Raw genomic sequence first — 20,323 nt, 5'->3', positions numbered from 1 at the left:
CATAAGTGCAAAGACTGCGGCGCAGCACACGTGTATCTATCTTATACATATGCAAATTACAAGACTCACAGTAAAACCATTATAACATGTGATGGCATCAGCACTAATTAGCCAGAGATCCAGTCTGTTCCTCTCTGCCAAAGTAAACTGGAGTTATCTCAATCTCAGATTTCATATTTCCTCCTTTCTCTTTCAGGGAGGAATGCCTCCGACATGAGGTATTATGTCCCCTATCGAAAATGTCTTTAAAGACTCACAAAAAATTTCAAATGAAAATTCTCAAGTAATTTTTTCATTATTATCTACACATCATCCAACAGCTTTAATACTAGTAGTGGACCCAAATATGTAAAGCATTTTGCCCATAAATGGGAAACAGTCTGTGCTGTAGAAATCAAGGCTTATAAAACATAATGAACTAAGAAAGAAGAAAACTAAATTAGCAAAGAAATTTTAATTAAGGGGCACATTTTTTTCAGGAGCAACACGTGAAGGAAAACTCTCCAAGCTAAACAGGACCCACAGGAGCTGTATCGGAACTCAGTGGTAGAACACCAGCTCCTGCTTCCATCCCAAAAGCTATTCTTGGAAAGGAAATACTGGAAGGAGGATAGTTACTACAGGGTATATTCGCTTATAGCTCTGTGCCGTGGGTCTGCCCTTGATGTGACAGCGTTGGGTGAGACCCTGCGGGGCTGAGTGCGAGGTGCAGGAGACACCGGTGCGAGGCCGGGACACCGGCGTGGGGCCGGGGTGGAAGCTCCAGCTGCACTCGGCTCCAGCCGACGGCTGTCGGCTCCGCGCTGCGCCAAGCCCAAGCGCAGGACTTCCATGACCTTGGGAAAAAAGCCCGGCTGCAGTGAAACTGCAGCTGTTCCCGCTCGGGCAACATCTCTGTACCCTTGTGTACCCCTGAGGGTCGGGAGCGGACAGGCAGGGGCCGGGACAGCGAGCGGGAGGGCTCGGCCGCCGCCTCGTTTGCTCCGGCGATGCCCGTCACCGCCACCCGGGGCTGAGGGCTGCTCATCCATCCATCCATCCATCCATCCATCCATCCATCCATCCATCCATCCATCCATCCATCCATCCATCCATCCATCCACAGCGGCTCCGCCGAACTCGCAGTCAGAACATGATGTTTTTTAGTGGAACCCCGCGCTGCTGCGTCCGTAGGGAATTATCTCGGGGACCCGGCGGAACCCGTTCTCCCTCGCCCGGAGAGCCCCGAACCTAAGGCGGCGAGGGAGGGGCTCGTTGCCGCCAGCGGCCGCTCTCCCGGCAGCGCTCCGGGGCTCCCGGCGCCCACCGCCGAACCGAGCGCGCTCCCGGCGCTCACCGCCGAACCGAGCGCGTTCCCGGCGCTCACCGCCGAACCGAGCGCGTTCCCGGCGCCGCCGCCCGGGGGCGCTGCGGGCGGAGCTCGGGTTGCGCCGCGGGGCCGGGCGGGGGCGGAGCGGAACGAGTCCCCGCCCATTCCCGGCAGACGCAGCCAATGGAGAGACGGGGCGGGGAAGGGGGCGGTGCGGCGCGGCCCAGTCCTCGCCCGGCGCCGGCCGTATTTACGGGGCGGGCGGCGGCGCCGCCGTGTCAGTGAGGCAGAGCCCGCCGGGCACCGCGACCGCGCCGCCGCCGCTCCTGGTGCTGCTCCTGCGGCCGCGGCGCAGCAGCGAGGGAAAGGCAGAGAGACGAGGCCGTCCCTCCGGCCCGCCGCCGCAGCGGTGGCCGCACTACGGCTCTGCCCGTACTACGGCTCTGCCCGCAGGCGAGCGAATCTTGGGCGCGCCGGCGGGGCAGGGGTGGGCGGGCGACGGCGGCGGCTCGGCCGTGCCTGCGCTGCGGGCTGTGGCGAGCGGCGCCGAGTAAATGGATCGCCATTCCAGCTACATCTTCATCTGGCTGCAACTGGAGCTGTGCGCCATGGCCGTCCTGCTCACCAAAGGTGAGGGGCCGCGGCGGAGCACCGGGGGCGCCTGCGGGTACCGCGCCGGAGGGAGCGGGGTGCCCGGGACCGGCCCCGAATGCAGCCGGGTCCGGCGCTGTCTCGGGACTCCGCGGCGAGCGGTGCTGGCGGCGGAGCCACCGGGTCTGTGCTCCCGCCCCTCCGTCCCTCCCCTCCCACCTGGCCGCCGGTGCCGGGCAGTCACGGCCCCACGGGTGTCCCGGCCCTGTCCCGTCTGTGGGGACTCTGGGAGCCGCCGTCTGTGGGGGCTCTTGAGGGGCTCTGGGAGCCGCGGTCTGGCCGCCCGGGGAGCGCCCTCCGGGGCAGAGGCGACTCGCTGGCTGCCGGTAATCGTCGTGCTGCGGGGAGGAGGGTAAAGGATAAGTTAGCGTGGTGGTGATGTGCGACGGTATTTATTTATTTTGGAAGGAAGGCTGTAATTAACCCTAAATAACAGCCTTGCAGCGTGCAGGGGGGAGCCTGCTGGCCCCATCAAAGCGGGCAGAACAGGGAGTGACTGAGTGATGTGAAGTCGCAGATACTGAAACTATGTGCCTGATAATGATATAATTAGGGGATCACAGACTTCTGGCTGCTGTTGACTTCAAAAGCTTTAAGAGAAGCCTGCAGTCTCTCCTGTAGCCATCTTGACTAAAAGCAGACATTTTTCTTTAATAGCTACATACAGTAACAAGAAAGAGGAGGGAACAGAAGGGCATTGTTCACTGTTTCAAAATACTAAATACCCTTTCTGGCCTTTTGCATAGCACAGGAAGAAACTTTATGAATTGACAGAAATACAGTAATACAAAGTCCATTCTGTTTCACTGAAAACGTGGCTTTAATTAAAAAGCAGTTGAATTAACCTGATGACTAGCCTGTCAGATTTTGTTAGTAAGATTGTCTTAGGGCAATAAAATGTAGACTTTTGAACGTGATTGTATAAGCAGTTAAAATGAAAGTGTGTGTATTGTTTCACTTTATTCCCATACTGTGCTGAGACTCATGAAAGAACTGTCACCTCTGGATCTTTGCATCTTACATTTAACACTGCAAAAATTATGAAAACTATTTTTTTTCACAGGAGTAGAGGGGAAGCCTCATCTAAAATGCTTAGAAAATGATTGAGTATTTTTTTCTGTAACATGCTGGATGACAGTGAGTGTGAATTCATGAAAAATTAGGTTACTTGGTCTGAAAGCCCAAGGGAATTGGACTGGAGACAGTGAGACACTCCATCATTTGGCTTCTATTTAGCCGACTTATTAAAGAGCAGCGGGAACTTCAAGGCCGGGAGCCTGCAGTAGCATTTTGGGGAAAGTATTAAGGTAGCCCGACAAGGGGAAACTGACTTATTTGGGATGATTTTTAACATCTTGCAGGGCAGTTTAATTTAGATGTAGGTGGCAGGTAACATCATAAGAAACGGTGGCAGTAGGGAAGCCTGTAGATTGATTTTTGAAGTGCAGACTGTAGGAGGAAGGCATCTGACTATTCAGTCAGCTTTGAAAGCCTTGGTGCTACTATGGTGGCAAGTACAGTAAGCACACGAGAAGCAGTTTTAAGTCCATTCTTCCAAGTATGTCTCCAAAATCTGGCTTCCTCTTAAACCTTTGGCTCGATGGCACATTGAATTATGTTTGAGTTGCAACTTGCCTAGAAAGAGTAAGTTTTCACTACAGCACAGGACATGTTTAATTCATACCAGAGCAGTTTGGAGAGCACAAAATGAAGAATTTTATGAAGGGAACTTTTTTATCGCTTCCTTCAGAAATTTTTGAGGTTTCCTGAGATTTTTCATAGAGCTGGTAGAGGATTTTCAATCTTAAGTGTTTCCTCCTTTCTACTACTTGTTGGATTACATGTGAAACTGGGGAGAGGCAAGGGAGAGCCTTTAGCCTTGCAGTTTCACTCCATGAAAAAAAACTTTAGATTTGAGTCATTGTCTCTGGTGAACAGAATAATTATTAACTGATTTTTTTTTGTTTGTTTTATAATACAGATTAAAAAAGTGTTTTTGCATGAATAACTACTTAAAAATTTTCTCTTTCTGGAGAAATTACAAATAGTTGCTCAGTTTCACACAGTAAAACCTTCCTGACTGAGAGACTTAGATGGTAACAGTTCTAGCTAATAGCTTTATAAGGTGTTAGTTAAACCTTTTACATTTTGGCACAGTATTGAGAGGTAATAAACAATTCAGCAGTTCCGATTTTATTTTTCTTTCATTTGTCACATAAATATTTAAACCTGGTATTTTTGTTGTGCGCTTATGCCCAGTTAAAAGAAATGTTACTTCTATAAAAATAGAATGCTGTTCTTGGAGTAATGGTTAAAACATAGATGTGGCTTTCTTCTAAGACCGAAAGTGTGTGTTGCTTTTAGAACTGGTATTTCACTTTAAACGTGGTTAAATGCAACTGCTGACAGCGAGTGGAAGTAGCTATAAAATGGTCTTGTTAGTTATTTACCTCGGGGAAAAAAAAGCCACTGTGACCTTCCTCCCCCAGTCTCTGTTTTAGTGAAATGCTCTTGCTTTAATTCAAAGGACTATAGTAGTAGCCATTAAAGCAAGTGCCCCAAGGCGTTTACAGGGATTAAGGTTACAAAGAGGTAGGCGCTGTACAGTGATGGGAAGGAAACAGCCCCGGCTCTTGTGTATCTATAGCCTGGAGAAGCACCTCAAAACTGGCACCGAGTTTGGGTGGTGATGCATGTGGCTGTTAAGGATATATGGTGAGGTGTCCTTAGAGGACCAAATTCTTACCTTTCTTGCACGATTTTTGTTTTTTTTTAGGTGAAATCAGATGCTACTGTGATGCTGCACACTGTGTTGCAACCGGCTATATGTGCAAATCTGAGCTTAGCGCCTGCTTCTCCCGACTGCTTGATCCTCAGAATACACATTCCCCACTTACTCATGGCTGCTTGGACTCTATTGCAAGCACAGCCGAGATCTGCCAAGCCAAACAAGCACAAAACCACTCTGGCACCACCACCGTGTCCACGCTGGAATGCTGTCATGAAGATATGTGCAATTATAGAGGACTACATGATGTTTTGTCTCCTTCCAGGGGAGATGCTTCAGGTAAGGCAAAAAAGTTTCAGTGAAACCCCTCTTCTGGCCATGAGGTCAACAACAGTCAAAACCTCGTGCATCTGCTGTTACTGATTTAGTTGTTAAGTAGAGACACCAGAGGGAGAAGCAGGTGGCTGGATGCAGGGGAACATCTCAGCCAATTAGCTTTTCCCTTTGCATTAATATTGGAAGTTTCTCTTGCCATCTTGATGTGACTTCTATGAATCAGTGGCAGTGGTATTCCTAGTTAAACTGGCTGTTGGGGTAAGAAATTCCATGTTATAAGCAGACTTAGAAACTAATTTCTTTCTTTACGGAGCTATTTTCTGTAGATACTGCAGAGTGTAGCAGTTGCTCCTTAAACTTGTCAGTGTGGGATTTAAGGGAGGTGCTTACATGTAAATCAGTGTATATATAAATCCTGAAATAATCTTCACATCTTTCCCCTTTGCAGGACAAGGGAGCAGATATCAACATGACAGCAGCAGGAATCTCATCACCAAGGTGCAAGAATTGACTTCTTCGAAAGAGTTATGGTTCAGGGCAGCTGTAATTGCTGTTCCAATAGCTGGTGGGCTAATCTTGGTGCTCCTTATCATGCTGGCCTTGAGGATGCTCAGGAGTGAAAACAAGAGACTGCAAGATCAGCGGCAGCAAATGCTGTCTCGTTTGCACTACAGTTTTCATGGACATCATTCGAAAAAAGGGCAGGTGGCAAAATTGGACTTGGAATGCATGGTGCCTGTGACTGGTCACGAGAACTGCTGCATGACCTGTGATAAAATGAGACATTCAGACCTCAGCAATGATAAAATTCTTTCACTAGTCCACTGGGGAATGTACAGCGGACATGGGAAGCTGGAATTTGTATGACCAATTATTTTTTTAATCTGAGCTAAACTTACTCTCTGAACTGTTGAAGGCCTTTGGGTTCTGCTGGACAGGAGCACTTTATGTTAAAACAAAAACTCATAAATCATCTTTGAGAAACAAAGGACCTCTGCAAACAGAATCTTGGATATTTCTTCTGAAGGATTCCAAAAGTTGTCTTATTTGCACAGAGTAAAATACACTCAAATGTATTGTTTGCTTCAGAGTTGTGAAAGCAAAAGTTAGAAGTTGTAAACACTGTCACCAGGGTTGTCTGAACTGTAGGGAGCTGAGAACTGAGTTATTATAATAAACTGTATGCAAGCTCCTATGTTTCCTGACTTATTGTAAAGATTTTTTAAAATATATATATTTTCTCTGAAACTTGCTTGTGACTTCTGTTTTGGAAAATGGGTCTTCTTGTGTGTGATAGTGGAAAACAAATCAAGGTGTGTGTATGGTAATGCCATGCATAACAATTAGATTCTGAAAGCAGACTCTTCCTACTCTGCAAAGGAATTTAGGTAGTTTTTTGAGAAGGAAGGTGGCAGCTTTGTTTTATAATTCAAGTAGCAGTGAACCCACATCCTCCATTCTTGGCTGTTGCACTTTGTTCATAACTTCAGTGAATTCTTCCAAAGCTTTGTGTGGTAACTTTTTCTTCCTCTGTTAATGAAGAAAGGCTTCCTCTGTGCAAAATGTGTCAGAAAGTGACTTGTAATTCTTTATAGCTGGTTTTCCTCCTTTGTCTCACAATTTTTGTTTCTATGATCTGTTTTCCTTTTGTACCTTTTACACCCAAACTTTTTTGGGGGGAGGAGAGGGAAACCCCAAAACCGCACTGCCTATTAGGTTTGGTTGGTTTTTTTCTGTTTATAACCCCTCTGGGCACGGTGGAAAGCATCTGCCTTGTTCTTCTATGGTGTAGCTAAGTATCATATGCTCCTAGTTTTGTGTGGGACGGAAGAAACAACACTGTGCTTTAATCTCTGGCTCCTCCTTTATGCTATTCTTGCATAGGTGGCTTTTCTTCCTGGCCAATATTTCTGCACTTAGTTGTTTCTTACTCCTTCTCCTAGTTGGCTGCACTTGATCATTTAATTTATTCAGTGCTTAGTTGCTAAAAACAAACAACCTCTGGATTATTCAAGGAATTTATTGTATTTATTTTTCTTGGTATATTAGACTTAGCAATAATTAAAGTATACTTGCTTAAAAGGCTGAAGCCACATCATGGTGAAAGAAGCATCCAAAATGTTGCTTCAGAAGATAAAACCTGGCAAGAGTCTAGTATTCATCTATGTCCTAAGAAGCTTTAGAAATGTTTCTGCCTGCTGTTCTGGCTGTGAAGTTGAAGTCCTACTGTTGCCAGCAGTGAGAAGGGGATGGCATACGCAGGGTTACTCTGATCCCGTGTGCTGTTTGCTGTGGTACATTGCTTTGACATGTGCAGGCTGAAATGCAAAGGGGTGTAAGCAAGGAAAACCTGCCCCTCTAAGTCACAGGCTCGTGTTCCTGAAAGTACACTTAAACGCTGTGGTAGGGCTCTTGTTGGAGGTGAGTTGGTCACTTGGCTGTGCAAACAGGTACTGATATTGCCAACTTACCCCTACGGTTAAATACTCATGTGGGCCAAGTGCACTGAGAGCCTTGGGAATGCCAAGGTCCCACTGTGCCCGTGTTTGCAATATTCTGCTGCAGTTTAGAAGGATTAGTTTTGTCTGTGTACCTCAAGCTGCTGACTCTTCTTACTACTTCAACATGCCTGGAGAGTTGCTTTTAATGCAGAGAACGATATCTGATTTCTACCTCTTTCTGCTGCTGAAGTTTAAGAAATTACGTGGCCACAACTTCTCTTGGAATCTGGCCTGTGGTCTTCTGGCTGACCTTTCAAAGTGCTGCTTTCCTATAAGAGCTCTGCCCTTCCTTTGCACTGATCTGAAAATCTAGGGCAGTTGTCTGCTCTGCCAAGTGTATTATTTTAGGGAATGGCTGACTGGGAACTTGATGCTGAAAGAGACAAACCTGAAATACCGTCTGTAGCTTCACAAGTAGTTACTCTGACTAGACAAGTTAGAAAATCTGATGGCTAAACCTTTTAGGTGCCTTCTCCAGCAATCAGAGGGAGCATGTTGTATAGTCATTTAAGCATCCTGTGACCTTCACCACTCATTTGCCGCTGATTTGAATACATAAGGGTCTATTTATGCTTGCCATTAAAAGGCTAGTAAGACCAGGATGCTCTAATTGGCCCCTTGCTGCGGAGATGTTTTAAAGAAGAAAAGAGCTTGTTTGCCATCCCCTGCAGTCATGACAGCAGGGCCACAGAGTGCTGGTGCTGGGGCTTGGGTAAGCAGCTGCCATCTCCTGGGGTTCTGTTACCTGGTGTGGTACTTAGAGTTTAGGTGTGGTAGCTGATATGGCCTAGGAGTTTCTGGACTATGAGTCTTCTAAGCTTTCTTCTAAGAAGAAAATTAACTCTATCCCTGCCAAAGCCGGGACACTATGAAATCTGGATTTCCAATTTATTTTAAAGTCTTTATATTCAGGAAATTGTGTTATGAGCTCTGGTGTCTGTCTGGCAGCAGCTATGTGAGTTATGGAATGAGCTCTAAATCTTCTCACTGAAAGCACTGACTGCAGAGTCCAAAGGGCGTTGGAAGAAGCAGTAGCCAGCTTCATCGCTAGTGTTTCTGTAGTGGCTGCTTATACAGCCTGCAGGCCTTAGCACTATTCAGAAAACTTGTACTCCTGTGACAAGGAGGGTCTTCAGTGAAGTTCTCTGGGCTTGCTGGGTGCTGTACCAGCATGAAACAAACCAGTCCTAGACAACCACTTCACCAAACTTAGCGAGACACGCAACAAATACTAATAGCTGAAGAGCCTGGCCAGAGGCTGAAGAGGGGAGACAGTAATGGAAGGCTATCCTTTTAAATGCATTTGAGTTAAGAGCCTGGATTTGCCATTGTGCTAAGCACTCTCAGGTTTCCCCTGCAGACAATAACAAACACTCCTTTCTTTGAAACCCCTGCAAGCCTGGAGCGTAAGAAGGACAGCCCTCCATATCCAACTGAGAAAGTCTCTCGGATTGGAATAAATGAAATCAAATGTCGAAGATTTAATTTAGCATATCCCGTGCCTCTCTCTGATTCTTTCCTCAAAACAATCATGGTTTAGCTTTTCTGATGTCTCTGCCGCTCCTGGCTTTGCGAGCCGCTGGGTCGGTATGTCTCCTCTTAACTCCTGCTGAACTGATTCTATTAAAAACCCCTTACTCCACAGGGGGCTTGACCTTTTCCTGAAATACCAAATGCGTCTGCTTTGGAAATCACAAACTTCTCCTCTAAAGAGCTTGTAAATCTGGTTTCAATATTGAGTGATTACAGGCTGTGCGGGGAGCTTGAAAGTCAGGAGCCACTCGTGGTAGCCGAGCGCTGGAGCGGGGCTGCCGGAGCCGAGCGCGGCTCTCGTTTTTCACCCCGGTGTGTGTTTAGCACAGAACCACTGACGTCAGCTGATCCAGCCAGATTAGCGCTGTGCTGACTGCTCTGCTCTGCTCTGCTCTGCTCTGCTCTGCTCGCACGACGCTTGTCTTCCCTTATCAGGACCCCGGAATCCAGTTCTTGTTGTACAACCACTTGCTCTGTTGTAAATCCAGGGATCTCGTTGCAAACGGATGATGCCCTAGAGGCCAAACACCCAAAAGAAAGCCTGGGAAAAGAGCAAGGTTTTTTTTTTTTTTTTTAGTGTAATGGATGCATCTGCACCTTCTCTTGCTGCTTTTGTGACAAAACAAGGTATAAAGAAGGGAAAATATATCACCAGGCTGCCTGTGTGAGATGGGATGTGCCATTACACACACTGGTAGCCTGTTAGCTACCAGTCAGTAGGGTTCCACAGTGAATAAATTAAAGTAAAATTTGGCCTTCTCATCAAAAAGGGGAAGGGTCAAGAAGGCAATCTATGGTCAAAAAAACCCCCACCATAATAAGACACAAGTTGAGTAAATAAAAAAAAGAAAGTCTCTGAAGGAGGTAAAGTTGTCTTTCTTTCTTTTTTTCAGATACTTTCCCACATGGAAATGACTGGAAGCATATTTGTATTGTTCCAGTGCCTGGTGACTTTGCAGAAAAAAACTCTTCCTTGTTTTGGTTCTGGGGGCTACTTGGGGCAGTAGTATTTTGGATCTGTCACTGTGTTTTATTTCTGGGGAAAAACAAGTGGTGGAGTCGTGCTGGTAAATTACGATTATCTCTTGGGAGGGGCCCAGTGTCTCCAACATTATGAATTCTGGCTCCCTCTAAATAAACACCCAACCTCATTTTCTTTGTTTCACCTCTAACCCTCATCTGCAGCCTTTACAATCCCAGGGGGTGAATCCTGAAGTAAAACAAACTGCAAGGGAAGGAAGCCAGGAGGGAGCCGCAGTGCGTGCAGATTAACAGAGCCTTCTGCTCTCCAGGCAACCTTGACAAAAGGATTCAATCCTGAACTGACCTTCAGGGGGAAAAGCAAAACAAAAACCACCTTGACTTGAACTTTCAAGACCGCAGGAGTTTAATGCTCGGTTTGATGTCTCCTAAAGGGAGCAGGGAGTTAGAAATGCCAAACACCTGTCTTACAAACCCAAATCCTAACAACTTATCATGAAATCTGAGCCACAAGTCACATGGATTTGAAAAATTTAGGGTTTGCTCATCACTGTTTCTAAGTCATGCAGTGTTGCTAAAGGAGCCTAAAAATGTGCTTTTTATTCCCCATTGTGATTGTCTAGGCAAATCTATAACATTTGGTTCAGCAAACAGTAAGTTCTGTTGAAACATCAATATTTAAATACAACTTTTGACTGAATAAATATTTCTGCCTGGAAGCAGGTCCTGCCTCCCAGCCGAGCCCTGCTCTTTTCCCTGTGGGCAGAAAGGAAGAGAACAAGTCAGCCCCGACTTCATAAAAAACCACACTGGCATGAATGTAGGGTGACTCAATTTTTAAAGAAGTTTTTTATTAAAACTGCAATGTTACAGTATTTTCTCTTTCTAGTTTATCACACTACTTAAATACATCAACGTGCAGTTGAGAAAAGTGAGTGAAATGTATTGTTTCACTCGCCTTGGCTATCGGCTGCGTTTATAAAATGCTGACTTGTGATTGTGTGCTAAGAATGGAGCCTCTCCTCTAATTACTTTTTTATCTATTAGATTAAAAATTTCAGGACAGTGTCTGTGGAGCAGCAAGGATGAACACTTGCCTTTCTCTTAACATAAATTTTACCTGTTTTCCAACCAATAAAAAGGTAGAAGTGGCACTATGATGAACTAACCTCTCCTCTGGGAGAGGAGCAGGGGACTGCCACCCCCGCAGTGCCAGTGGTGTAGCCACTGTGGCTGCTGAGTGCCAGGCTAGTCTCTGCTTTTGGGTTCTTTTCACTCCAAAAGCCTGCGGGTTGCAGATGTAAATCCCCTTCTTGTCACCCGGTAAGAAAATATTGGTGCACTAAATCTCCTCCTGGCACTTGGCTGTGACAATGGGGAGGGAGGAACAGTACAGGCTCAGGGTCCTGCCCAGACTGGGGATGCTTGTATTGGTGTGCAAATCAGGGCTTGTGTCAAGCAGGTTGCTTTGAAATGCTCAATTTGTTGAGTTCTGGCTGTGAAGTAGCTATTTCATCAGTGGAAGAAGATTTATTAACCAATTTTTTATGGCTATCGACAATGGCTTAGCTCCAGCAGGGTCCCAGGCATTTTTATGAAGTTTCAGAGGGTTTCAGAGGTAGAGGTGTTTTATATTGTTCTGGTATTTTAACCCAGTGAGCTCAGGCCTCTATCCTGCAAATACTTAAGGTTGTGCATAATTCATTCCGGTCCCAGGGGCTGTTTTGTCCTTGCTGCTGGCAAGGCTTTGCTGAGCTCTAGCTGGGTACCTGCTCTGGGCTTCTTGTTGAGGGGCTGCAGCAGGTTCTGGGGGAGCCCCTCCTGGCCACAGCATTCACTTTGCTCAGGCATGGAGGGGAATTGAGAGTTAATGCCAGCGTTCAGTCACACTCACGCCACTGGTGGCCATCGGTGTTTTCCTTTGAGCAGTGACCCGGCTGCCCTGGCTGTGGCTGTGGGAGCAAAAGCCCATACTGGACACAACTCAGGGTCCAAATTAATGTGGATGTGTGATTGTCAGGGCAATATCTCACCTGCCTCTAGAGCCTTGTCCTAGGCTGCAGCTGGCCCTTTCTGCAGGCAGTGTAGGGAGGACAACCCTGACAATTTCCACCACCTAAAACCTTTTATGCTTTTGCACACAAGAAATCACATGACTGCTAAGCCTGCAGAAGAGCAGCTCTCTGAGTCTACCCCGTGCCCAAAGCTTGCCCTCAGCCTTCATCTCCCTCTGTCACACACAGTGTGTGATGCTCAGGGTTTAATGACATGCATGCATGCAGTAGTTTTTCACAAAACCTCCTTATTGAATCTCCCCCCCAACCATCTGTGTCTTGGTCTGGCTGGCTGCAATCTCTCTGCACTCTTCATCTCCTGTCCTTGCTCTGGCTAACCCTGCCCTGGATGCCTTTGTCTGCTCTTCTCACAGGGCTGGAGGTGCAGGGTGCCCTGCCTGTGCTGGAGCAAACTCTCCCTGGCAACAGGTACAGTTCCCAGCCTCCCTAGCTGCTATCAGTCCACAATAACCCTTCCCTTATTTGATTTTTTTTCCCCTGGGGGACTCTAGGGGACAGCCACAATTATGTTTCTTCCAGCCCAATTCCGCCTGACTGTTCAGTAGTGGGAGAGCAGACAGGACAGTGATTCCCTATGATGGACTCTCAGGTGGGTGAGCAGAGCCATCTCCTCTGGGGATGGGAACAGACCCAAACGTGGGGGTCTTCATAAATACAAAGCACAAAACACTCTCTTGTAAGTGATTTTTTTTGTGAAGCTTTTATATCAGAAGCTGGAAACACTTTATTTTTCTGCATCAACTGATGACAGAAATAATTTTTTTTGTTGTTTGTAAAAAATGCACCAAATTTGGGACCTACTCAGACATTCATTTATCATAATGCAAATGAAACTTGCCATATGTTTTTGTTTTAAAAAACATCTTGTACCAAAACATAACATTTCTTATTGTGTTTATAGGCTGGGTTAAAATTGCTTTACAGCAGCTTTTTGCTGTAAAATCCGTGGGATGGATTGGTTGTGGGCTTTGTAATCTCTGCCTTCATTACCTGCTCTGTTATCTGTCCTGATTGCTGCTTTACTGACTGCAGGATAATTTTGTCTGTAGAAAGGTTGTCACCCTTTACCTCTTTGAACTGAACTTTGTCTCCTCATATCTGCTGGTGGCAATTGGCACTCCTGTCTTTCTCCTGCAAGGGAGAGGGACCCCTGTGTCCCCAGGGACTTGTGCAGCCTTCTGGGTCTCTAAGCCATTTCTCAGTGCCCTCACTGTGTGAAGCAAAACGCTGGTGGTTCTGCTGGCATCTTGCAGCTTCCAGGAGAGCTGCAGGCTCCAGGAGGAATTTTATGGCAAGCACCTTATCATAGGTTATGGCTGAACATACACAAACACTCCCAGTGACCAGTGTAATCCACTCTTTACTGGCATAATTTGACTTTATTTTTTATTTACACAGGGAGGCTTGGGTGGAGTGTTATGTACATGGTATCAGAAAAACAGTCTGCTCCACCTCGGGGCTGCACACGTGCTGGAACCAGCGCACTCACCACCCCGAGGGCTCCTGCAGCCCTTTGTACAGAGCATCTCCACACCTGAGAATCATTCGACTTTCTCCTATGAGTGTCTGAGCAAGCAGCTTATAGAGCCCTGGTAATCTCCAATACATGGCCAAACATTCAGTGACATTCCCTGTTTTACAGTGGCAATCAATGACTCTGCAGAGTCCTGAGTACAGCAGCGAGCAGGCTGAACACGGCTAATCTCTTATCAAAGTGATGGATCCCTCCTGGGGCTGCACCCTACCTACATATTAATATTTGATCATTCGTGAGCAATTTGCAAATTTGTAATGAGTAATGAAATATCCTGGGAACTGTTTGTTCACAAATAGTTTCCAGAGTATTTCATTGCATATGACAAATTTGTAAGTATGTAGTTGCCAGTATTGGGATTCCTGAGTTGTCTGCTCCTGAGGAAAGTGCTACTGCAGGACAGATGGAGTGGTATCTGCTTGATCATAGCTGGGGGATGCTGTCAGTGTTTTTTTGTCACAGTGGATAAAAACATCCCACACCACGATTACAGGAATCTGCTACATATATTATTAAATGAAAACGAATCAGAAATACAATATACAGGGGTAATTTCCAGTCTTCACTTGAATATCTTTTCTCATTGGTTTCTTCCACAGCCAGACATTTTCCTCAGTTGCCCACCTGGGCTCATTGATACTAAATCCATTTCTCCTCGATTTTTGCTAGTGTTTTGCTAACAGCCTCCTAAAAGTCTGGTACAGTTGAACTGCAGTAGCAGCAGTGAAATGCAGGGTTTCAGAACAGGACAGTGGAGTACAGACAGGAAAAGTCACTGGGAGTTTTTGCCCGGACCAAGGTGGAAGAATTTGGTGCAAAGGGAAGATAAGAGCATGCAAAAACCTATTTTCTCCCCTGAAAATATCCATGAATGCTATAAAAATTAACAGACATAGCAACAGATGAACTTAACCCAGCACTGTAATACAACATGGACGAGTTGGCTTTTAGCCTTCAGTGCTCCCATGCCATATGGAGGCTTTTGTTCCAGCCTGTGGATGACTGCACTGGGCAAGGATCTGATGGGATGGCTGCAGTAAGCATGAGGAAGCATATAGGATTGAACCCAATTGCATACAGCTCTTTGCTGATACTGTATTACACAGCATGTGGGTCAGGTGAGTTTGGGCCTCGTGGTGCTCTATTTCATGGGCACTGCACCAGGCATCACTCCCAAAGCTCACAACTCCCAGAGAGGGGCAAATCCTTCACCAGAGCCAGCAGCAGTGGGAGCTGCTGGGTGCACAGCACAGGCAGGTGTCTGGCAGCAAGATATCAGCTCCTTGAACAGGCCAGCTTGCAGAAAGAGCACAGAGATAACCCCATACCTCGAATTTAACCTAACTGCAGGCTGCAAAGGCTGGCAGACTGTGCTTGGGGCCAGCCTGGGTCAGATTGCCTTGCAGGGGCACCGTCACTGTCACTGCCACTGCTGTCACTAAACAGTCCTCTGGGTATTGCATAACTGAAAGCTGGACCAAAGGTCTCCTGTACCTCAGGAAAGTGTCTGTCTTGGTGAGCTTTGTGTTAAACATATCCTAAAATACATAAAAACACGTGTTTATAAAATTTACAAATAAAATAATCTTAGTCTTCTGTCTGAGAATGAGGATTATGTAATTAATTTTTATATTAGTAGTAAAGAAATTATTTTATAATTGTTTAATGTTTTTGTGTAATTAACAAAAAAAAATAGCCAATAGAACCTGAGTGGAGTGCCCTGTCCAGCTGACTACACACTCATTCTTTGCTCTTCTCCCTGCTTCCTCTGACCAATCTATATGTTCTCCAGCTGGGAAGAAAGCGTCAGCTCTCAAGACCTTTTTAGGTCCGTTCCAGATATGAGCTGCAGATTCCCACCGAATATGGGATGTGGGAATGGGATCCCAAGTATAGGATGACCATGTGCACTGATACCTGGATATGCACAATGGATATGTAGGTATCCCAGGCCAGGATTGTGGCAGCCAGATCAGCCTTTGAGATAATTGATGTTCCTCCCAGGAGACCTGTTTCCAGGGACACCATGTCCTTAGAGAAGTCATCCTTACAGGCTCTTTCCAGGGCTGATGTGGACTTCTCCAGGGTGCTGGTAAGCAATCTGCTTTGTGTTGTGGCAAGACTCTCTGCCCAGAGCAGACCAGCCCTCTTCTGTAGATGGGCTAGAGAAACTTTTCCCTCAGAGTCTGCACAAAATCAGAAATCATTCTTTTGAAGTTTCCTTCCTTCTTTTCCCACCAGTCAAGAAATGTTCACACTATGTCTTAAAAATAAGAAAAGGTACTTAAAATGCTGTGTGTCATGTAATGTATGTGTGGTCAAACCCCTACTCTGCAAGAGGAGGAAACAGTAGAGACACAGCAACAATTACTGCTGAGTCTGTTTATGTTTGTGCTCCCCAAAACAAGAATGAAGAATGGGACTAAATGCAATTAGTCACCAGGCACTGGTGAGGGAGAGGAGGCTGCTGAGTCACAGTCACATTCAGCTCTGTCCCCAGAAAGCTCAGGGTGCAGGGGCCAGACTGTTCCTGCAGTCCTTAGGGACAGTGACCCCAGGATTGGGGTGCTGCAGGGGCAGGTGTTGGTCCTACCACCTACTGCCCTGTCTGTGCCAGGGATGCTCACCCCTACAAAGGGACAGAACTGCTCCTCTGTGGGATTTCTGTGCTCCCTCTGGGTGTAGCCACACTGGTGCTTCTGTTCCAGCTTCAGCAGAGTGCAGGATCGAGCCACCTCCTCCCTGCTGTCCGAAAAATTGCAGCTGCAGATGGCACAGGCTTAGAGAGGCAATCAGATATTCTGGAGGAAGGGACGTGAAGGAATCTTTCTAGTCTGCTGTGCATAAAGTGTATTTTTAAGAACCCCAGTTGGTGACTGGGGTGACTCCCAAGCAAATACATCTTACCTGAGACTTTCCTGCCTAGTGAGTGTGCAATGTTATCACACAAGCATCTCTTGAAACCTCTCTCTGATTTCTCTGCTTTGCCCCCTCAAGGCAAACAGATGGAAGTTTAATCCTCTTCCCTTAGTGTCTCTGGATTGCAAAGCCTTTGTCAAAAGGGAGCCTGAGATCTTAAAACCTAATGCTTTTTCCTAGATACTGAGATAATTGCTATGGGCTAGACGCAAGGAGAATAAAGAAGCCAGGCTAGGCAAACGGGAAATGGCAGGAAGTGAGAACTAGATAATGGAAAAAGTAGTTCAAAATTATTTTCTTCATGTCTCCGTATACTGATTTGTTGTTAAAACAAATGGAAATGAGCTTAATGGATTCTTCTCTGCTCTGAAGGTTTGAGAAGAGGTGCATTGAATTTATGCCAAATTAGGGAAGAATCTGGGCATTTCCTAGCCAACAAGATGAGAGAAAAGCAAACCAAAATAAATAAGAAGTTTTTCCCATTCCAGATTTCTAATAGTTTAGGAAGCAATGCAGGTAGATGTAACAGCTTGCTTCTTACTGAAAAGCAATCGCAGGTGTAAGGCACATACAGTCAGGTACAGAGGAGAAGCAAAGTTTAGTGGCTTTGGGATGGATTATCCTTGGTTAGGTGATGCTGTGAGTGGCTTGGCTGGACTCTAATGATGGCCCTTTCTGCAGGGGAATGTTGAGGGAGCTGACTCCCCTTCCAGCCACACTTCCAGGGTGCTGAGGTCTTGCAATGGCTCTCATGCCTGGGATGGCTTTGCTCCTCTACTCTTTGAGAAGCAGAGGTTCTTCACAGTGTGCTTCTCAGTGTGTGCTCACCCTTAGGTGAATATATGGAAGTCAGAAAAAAAATAAAAGCCATGCAGAAGATTTTACTTTCCTCGCTAATTTACTTCATAAATTTTATTATTGTTAATCTATTATTTGTGTAGCTCTTGCTGCCTGAATAAAACATAGATAGCTGTCAGCTGATGCTTTCTCCTGAACAGGAAGAAAGCAGCTCTGGAGATGCTTGGGGCAGATATCTGTTGCTGAAAGCCAGCTTTGTGGCATTGACCAGCAAGACAGCACCGATTTCTGCATCTCAGGCTCTATGAGAGAGCTTGTCCTTATACATCATGGCCATAGCTTTATTTAATCCTCACTGTATGCAGTCAATAACAGGAAGACCCTTGACATTTTCAATTGCCAGATGGGGATCAGATTCTTGTGGAAAATGCCATGTCTGAAACAACCTCTTGGGAGTGGTGCCTGTGCAGAGAGTGAGGGGAGGGTCCTTTCACCTCTGGGTCCCCAGCAGTATTTGCATGACATGTGCCCTATGGTTTGGTGATAGAAACTTGCTACAAGAAGAACCTCATGGTTTGGCTGTCTATCCCCATCAAGAAGCAATAAGCAAAGTGGAAACAACTAATTTAGGTATTTGGTGGTAGTGTTATGAGCAAGGGTACTTTTGTTGCATGGAAAATATATGGTTGTCACTTTTAAATTGGAGGTCCCATGTAAAACACTGTGGTGTGTCACAGGAACAGTGTAGCTCCCAGGTAGATCAGACCAGTGTAAAGGCAGAGATCAAACATAAATTTTCCTGTATTGATATAATGCATATTGCAGTTTCAGTCTACCACAGCACAAAAAAAAAATAATAGAAGGCAAACTACACAAATGATCAATGATGTTAATTACAGTTCTCAATGAGGGAGATAATAGCAATGCAAGGGAAAGTAAATACTTATTAGCTCTAAGGAGCATCCTGTTATCTGTATGAAAAATAAACACATTTATCTAGGCACCACCTTAATGGCTCTGGCTATGAAGAGGCAGCGTGCTTACTTCACCCAGATGTTGGCATCATTACCATGTCTGGTGGAAAACAGAAGAAGCTTCACTGATGCTAATGGATGTAAAACTGGTCTGAATGGCCAACTGGACCTTAATATTCACCTCAGCTGGTGCCAGAACACCAGCCTGTCACCTAACACCTAGGGCAGGTGTAAAGCACCACATAGCAATATGCTATATATTGTATGTGTAATATGGTACATTATACAGCCCTCTCTCCCTCCTGGTCTTCTGAAATCCTTTCGAAGATCTCATTAGCCCTACTGCAAAGACAATGGGCACTGATATTACAGGTAGGTGGGATGTGCTGAAGGTCTCTGGAACAAAGATGTCAAAGGATTTTAATCTTTTCTTTCAGATCCGGATGACAGTTTTGCTGAAAGCTGTTGTGGTTTCATGTTTGGAGGTGCTAAAAATCCCGGTGGTTACAGGGTGGGTGGCAAGTGCTCGGCATTTCTGGATGTCAGGCCAGGCATGTCCTCACTGGCCACCTCTCTTCAGCCACCTTCAAACGATTCCCCAATTTATTGCCACTTAAGCTTCAGCCCTGTCTCAGAGGTTCTCCATTAGTGGTATAATGAACTGATACAATGCTAAGTCAAAGGATTCAGAGTTAGTGTGCAGTAAACATAAACATATGTTTAGCGTTGGGTTATAAACTACTGTAGCCAAAGTGGGCAAGTGTTACAAACTTCAAACACAAAACAGATGCAAGTTAATTAGAGGCATGAAAGTGATGACAATAGAAGTGAGCTGTAGAAGGAAATGAAATGTTAGTTTTAGGCAGAAGTTGCTGCAGCTCTGCCTTGCACTGGAAATGCCTGCAGTCTCTGCTGAAGATGGGAAGGCAGAGACATACTTTATAGGGACGGCCGAGCATGTTGTCCATATGTCAGAAATGTAAGTCACTGCTGTGAGTGAATGTGTGAAGGAAATACAATCTGACAGGCTTTTGAAAGCTGGGAATTGGCTTGCCATGAGGTCACAGAATCACAGGATCATAGAATCACAGAATCACAGAGTAAGCTGAGTTATAAGGGACCCACAATGATCCTCGAGTCCAGCTCCTGGCCCTGCACAGGACATCCCCAAGAGTCACACCGTGTGCTGAGAGCATCGTCCAAGAGCTTCTTAAGCACTGTCAGGTTTAGTTCTGTGGCCACTTCCCTGGACAGCCTGTTACCCTCTGATTGGGGTAGGACCTTTTCCTAATATCCAACCTAAACCTCTCCTGACACAACTTCAGGCCATTCCCTCATGTCCTGTCTCTGTCACCACAAAGAAGAGATCAGTGCCTGTCCCTCCTCTTCCCCTCACAAAGAAGTTGTAACTGCAATGAGGTCTCCCTTCAGTCTCCTCTTCTCCAAACTGAACAAACCAAGTGACCTCAGGCTCTCCTCACATGGCTTACCCTCAAGCCCTTCACCACCCTTGTTGCCCTGCTTTGGATACTCTCTAATTGCTAAATGTGTCTGAAGCTGGACTGCAACAGAATTGTAGGATGGTTTGGGAAGGGACTTTAGGGATCATCTAGTCCCAACCCCCCTGCCATGTGTGGCAGGTCTCACAGTGCCCAGTGTGCCATGAGGAAGCAGCTGTCCCACAGCGTGGGCATCCCCTGGGAGAGGGGTGCTGGGCTCCTCAGGCAGAGCTGTGGCACAGCAGCCATCCAGCACTCAAGGGCTCAGTTCTGCCCTGCCCCTCAAACTTCCCAGCCCTTGTTCCCTGCCATGAGAGACTTCCAGACCCCGGCCAGGGGCTGGTAGGTGCCCAGCTGGTGACATGAGTCCCACTAAGGAGGCAGAGGTGCTTCAACAAGGCTAGGCAACCCTTGCAAGATTAGGCTGCCTGCAGTTCCAGGGTCTGTCCCTGCCTTGTTCTTGGCTTTCCTCTTCCCTATCACTG

The 20,323-nt window shown here is 46.3% G+C and overlaps 1 protein-coding gene across 1 annotated transcript; it reads left to right on the top strand.

Moving 5' to 3' along the window:
• The first annotated feature begins 1,586 nt into the window (after positions 1–1,586).
• Positions 1,587–6,272, top strand: BAMBI (BMP and activin membrane bound inhibitor). The gene is made up of 3 exons (XM_014880406.2): positions 1,587–1,939; positions 4,737–5,027; positions 5,473–6,272. The coding sequence occupies exons 1-3, from the start codon at positions 1,864–1,866 to the stop codon at positions 5,889–5,891; spliced, it is 786 nt and encodes a 261-aa protein (XP_014735892.1). The 5' UTR covers positions 1,587–1,863; the 3' UTR covers positions 5,892–6,272.
• Positions 6,273–20,323: the final 14,051 nt, after the last annotated feature.

This window comes from Sturnus vulgaris, chromosome 1 (genome assembly GCF_052056855.1).
Source record: "Sturnus vulgaris isolate bStuVul1 chromosome 1, bStuVul1.hap1, whole genome shotgun sequence".
Lineage (NCBI taxonomy): Eukaryota > Metazoa > Chordata > Aves > Passeriformes > Sturnidae > Sturnus > Sturnus vulgaris.
Note: the sequence above shows the minus strand (reverse complement) of the source record. Positions and strands in the feature narration are given on the sequence as shown.